This window comes from Gavialis gangeticus, unplaced genomic scaffold (genome assembly GCF_001723915.1).
Source record: "Gavialis gangeticus isolate Ggan-Ray unplaced genomic scaffold, GavGan_comp1, whole genome shotgun sequence".
In the NCBI taxonomy this organism is placed as follows: domain Eukaryota; kingdom Metazoa; phylum Chordata; order Crocodylia; family Gavialidae; genus Gavialis; species Gavialis gangeticus.
The window spans coordinates 3,889,861-3,894,712 of NW_017729000.1; the positions used below are offsets into that span (position 1 = coordinate 3,889,861).

At 49.6% G+C, this 4,852-nt stretch overlaps 1 protein-coding gene across 1 annotated transcript in view; it reads right to left on the reverse strand.

Annotated features, from left to right (window-relative positions):
- Positions 1 to 4,844, reverse strand: part of GALNT10 (polypeptide N-acetylgalactosaminyltransferase 10) — a 125,922-nt gene extending 121,078 nt beyond the window's left edge. Inside the window, exon 1 of the mRNA XM_019506098.1 lies at positions 4,686 to 4,844. Coding sequence (XP_019361643.1) covers positions 4,686 to 4,820 — 135 coding nt within the window. The 5' untranslated portion in view covers positions 4,821 to 4,844. The remainder of the gene's footprint in view (positions 1 to 4,685) is intronic.
- Positions 4,845 to 4,852: the final 8 nt, after the last annotated feature.

The window sequence follows — 4,852 nt, forward strand, 5'->3', positions numbered from 1 at the left end:
CCTGGTCAGAAGGACATTGTTGCCACTATACAGCTTAAAACATCTCTTCTACCACAGCCTACAGCTTGCAATCTCAAACTCATCGGGAAAAGCTCCTTACTTTCAATGATGACGTTTCAATTAACTCATTTATACATGTCCTGACAAACTAGCTGAAAGTGGATGCATCTTGCTTTACTCTTTCAAGCTAACAGCAGAGGGCACCACTCTGAATAATCACCTGTGTGATTTATGTAGTTTTATCACATGCCGCTGAATTCATGGACTACTTGTTATAGCTACAGCCAGCTACAGGGCTGCTCTCTAAAGTGTACGCACAAGTAAGTAATAGAAGATACAGAGACTGCAGGGTAGACAATTTGCTATCATCATCCTATTTGGCTATTCTAAATACAAATTTTACAAAGCGAGTTTTCATGCCCTGAACCTCACCCCCCCCACTAAAGTATATAAAACCAGAACGGAAAAGAGTCAGCATTTAAAAAAGAAAAAAACAAGTTCCCTCCATATGCGACAGATCTGGTATCTCAAAGAAGTGCAAGTAGGTTCCCCAATTGGGACTTTTTGAGAATAGGTTCTTGGCCAGGTTTTACCCAGTGTATGTGAGCAGGCCACAAAGCCAAGAGGGTAATAAGGGGGGATTACTGCACTACAGGTCACAAGCATTCCTAATTGACCCTGGGCACCATCAGCAGTACTCTTTGCTGCTTAGGATAGGAAGCCCTAACTCAAATTGCTGGCTTGCATATCTAGCCAGCAGACCAGGAGTCTGGAAACAAAGGTGTCCCCACTAGAGAAGAACTTCAATAATCTGTACTAGTCAGGGCAGACCCAGTGTGCAGCAGCAGTGGCGGATTAGCAAGTGCTGAAGACAGTCTTCGGGGCACTATCAAGAGCACAGGTAGGTATCCCGACAGCCCCAACGTAGCAGCACAGAAAAGTGTGGCTCTGCTGCAGTAACAGGCAGCCTACAAATGCAAGCGAGAGAGTGGGTGAGTCAACCATACTTTGCATTTAGCAGGTATACATACATACACACACCCCCATCTGCATCCCTGTTTCTGCCAACTACAGCGTTTCACCTAATATTTGTACTTGCATCTTTTTTGCCTTCAGCAAAGACTTACAAATTTTGCCATGCAGGTGTCCTGAGATTTGCACGAGAGTTTATTTCTAAAGTTAAGATGCTAGAGCAGGAACGCAGCGGAGCTCTTGCGCTGTTTGGTTATCGGCAGAAGTGCTGGAACACCTGTAGGCTGAGGAGTCCCTGCACGCTGCTGTTACAGGTGCTGAGGTATACACTGATTTTATAATATCTAACGAGCAATTATACCAACGTAACAGCGCAAGGATGCTTCTGAGCAAGCAGTCGTAGAACGACTCGTAACATCAATGTCTCTAGTGACATCTGCAAAACCCACGACTTCTTACGGCTTTGTTCTTCCACAGAAAATAATAAAAAACCTTCACATTCACAGCTCCAAAGCACAAACCCAACAGCAAAAAAAAAGGACGCCAGCAGTTCTAATCCGCATTATTAAATCAATACCTTCTTTTCAGCCAGCCTTATGTTTCACCTGCGCATGCAAATGTGCAAGCGATTAGCTGTCTAGGCATTTAGGTGGAAACAATTTAACATAATCTTTCCTAGAACATATTTACATGGCCTGTGATTGCTTAATTTACTGATGCATTTGTCTCCGGCACTAGAAAGATTAAATAGGGTAAAATCCCCTATACAGATTGGTTGCCATTCTAGAGGTAACATGAAGCACAAAGATGAAACCCAGATGTGTCCCCATTATGATTTAAAGTTAAAAAAAAATCACTGGCATTGCATCTTTGTTCTAGGAATTGCTTTTTATATTTTTAATCCAACCGCTGCTGAGAAGGTTTTTCTTCTGTGCCATTATTGTGAAAGATGGAAAACTACTTAGTGAAGGTGGCGTTTACAAAAAAATTTTTAAAAAAGGGAACGAGACAAGGCAGAAGTTTTATTGAACAGTTTAATTTCCACATCGTATCAAAAAAGTGTTTCAGATTCCACAAAGCCTTTTGATCAGATCAGCCGCCACAGAGAGACAAATCAACCCTGGAAACAGGCAAATAACCTTTTTTGCCCACTGTCTAGCCTACTGGATTTTTAGGACCACCGTCTTCTACAAGATTATAATTAGAAGTCATGCTCTTAAATTCCTTGCCCCGGCTCTAGGAAGAGACAGCACTGGATAATATCAGGACTATTATCTGATTTACAAGCTGGAAGATGATAAATCAAGAGAAAAGGCCATGAATGCTTATCAAACCTGATAAGAAGAGGTCACAACTGGCAAGTGTGAGAAGGAACCCTGGTCCAATAAAACTTCCTAATCAGCTAGGGGACACATCTGTGACAATCATAAAACATTGCTTTTGTTTTAATTCCCTTTCACTTCAAGTTATTTCCTCCTACAGAACCAGCTTTATCCTCATGGGCAATTCTTCCCCCCTCCTTATAGTTGGAGCAATCGATTCCTTAAGGCCTGATTCTGCCAAAACGGACATCTTCCCCCAACTTGACTCCGACTTTCCCCCCTGGAGTCAACAGAGCGATGAGAATATAAATGCAGATGCTTGCAGGACAGAGCACGTACTCCATCCTCCCTATAAACTCTCACCACTCTGGGATTTGATTTAAACCACAAACATATTTCCAATTACGGTATATACGGCAAGACAGGTTATATAGCCTTTGCCCTCCCTCCGTGTGCAGGATTTCCCCTTCTGTTTTTCTGCCTTAGAAAGAAAGACAGACAGACAGACAGACAGACTAATTTACAGGAATTAAAAATAAATGAAGCTGGCCACAAATTAAGATCGTGAACAACGTGGGACAGGGAAAATGGGTTTTCTGTTAGATAAAATGACAAGCCTGCTGTGGGCGCTACTATTCGGCGGTTACCAAGATGTCCCAGGGCCTGTCAACACTAGTGCCAAAACCATTCCTGTCCTCCACAGCACGCCATCCAAGCTAAAGGCAAGGCTAAATTTAGTGACATTTGTCAGAAAAATAAGTGTAAAAAAATTAGCAGGAGGAGAATGCAAAGCATCAACTCCACTGCTCAGTCCAGGGAGCACAGAAGCCTTGCAACAAGAAAAACTGAATGACAGAGGAAGGAACTGAAAGGGCTTATTGCTAGTCCAACACTGAGCCATGCTACTGAGATGATTTTGAAAGGCCAAAATAAAAAGCCACCTTAATTCGCACGGTTTTTTCAGCCTCTGAAGACTGAACTCCAGTTAACTCTTATGTTCCAGTAAGGACCTATGAAGACTTCCCTGAGGATCAAGGCAAATCTTCCCTTCTCCAAGGGGGGACAGGATCTCACATTACACCACTCCACAGACGATGTGAAGCTGTAGAGCAAGGGCTGGAGTTTATCACAGTGCTCGGCAAAACGGAGTCACGACTTGCAACAGAAACACAAGTGATAAGGCAGCAGCGCTAAGCACTCCAGACATGCAATATTAATTGGGTATCATCCTAAAAAACCCCTCAGGGCTGCTTGCAAAGTCCCTACACGTTCACATGCCACGGGGCACTGGCTACAGGCCCCGACACAGACCGCCCCACCTCACTAGCAGCTGGGAACAGTCCCGGGGGCACGACTGCAACCAGCCCTTGCCCCCTCCTAGCTGGATGCTCCGGTCTGCAATCGGCTTCCTTTTGGACTGCTCTTGCCCGCTCATACGGCCCTGCGAGCAAGTCTCCAGGGACGCAAGGACTGAGACGACGTTGAAGGATGGAGGACGGAGTTGAAGCGGCTCTGCACAGGGGGGACTCCCAGTGACAGCATGCAGAGACATCCGGGAGCCCTGACCCACTGTCGGGCCACGGCCGGAATGGGAGAGGAGAGAAACCCAGGAGGGAGCTTCAGGCTTGGGGACCCCCAAAATGCCAGCCAGAGCAAAGCAGCACCAACCTCCACCCCTGCCTTCCCCATAGGGGTGATGGAGCTTGGAGAGGGGCATCGGGTACCACCACCTCTCAGAGACAGGCCCCAGAGACCTCCCCTGCTCCCCCAGCCCCAGGGACGGCCGGAGGCAGGGGGCACAGGGCCCACCAGCGAGCTCCCACATCCCTAGGGGAAGTGAGGGATGGGGGGGCCCTTGGCAGGCCGGCTGGGGGGCAGCTTTTCTGCCCTCGCTCCCACAAGCAAAGCAAAAGGAAAGAGGGCACGGTCCGTCTCCCCGCCAGCCTCAGCCGGAGCGGGGGGGTAATCGTCCGTCACCCTCACGCAGGAAAAGGGCTGCACCTCGCAGGCCCGCAACCCCGGCACCGCTTGCAGCCCCCTTCCCATGCACGCACCCACAGAGGCAGACCCTGCCCCCTCCCCGTACATCCCCCATCCCCTCAGGACCCCTCTCACCCATAGCGGCAGCTCTAGAGGGACACAGCCCCCACCTTCTCCCCTACAGGGGCACATCCCCAACCCCCCTATTGGGGCACGTCCTCCTTCACCTATAGAAAGCGCTGCCCCCTCCCCACCCTTACAGGGGCAGCTATCCCTAATCAACCCCCTGTAGGTGCAGCTCCCGCGAACGCTGTGCACGAACACAGCCTCCTCCACCCCTGTAGGGGCTGGTCCTCTGCCCCCCCAATCACTTCCACCTCAGGTCTACAAGGCCGTGGCCCCCCGGCTCACCTGCGCGGGGCTGGCGGCGCCGTGGGGCGGGCGCGGGTCGCGGGCGAGGGACCACAGCCCCACGTTGGGCAGGAAGACGAGGGCGGCCAGCGCCAGCCCCAGCGCCTGCAGCAGCCGCTTCTGCTTCCGCCGCATCGGGCCGGGCCGGGTTGGGCCGGGGGCGCGGG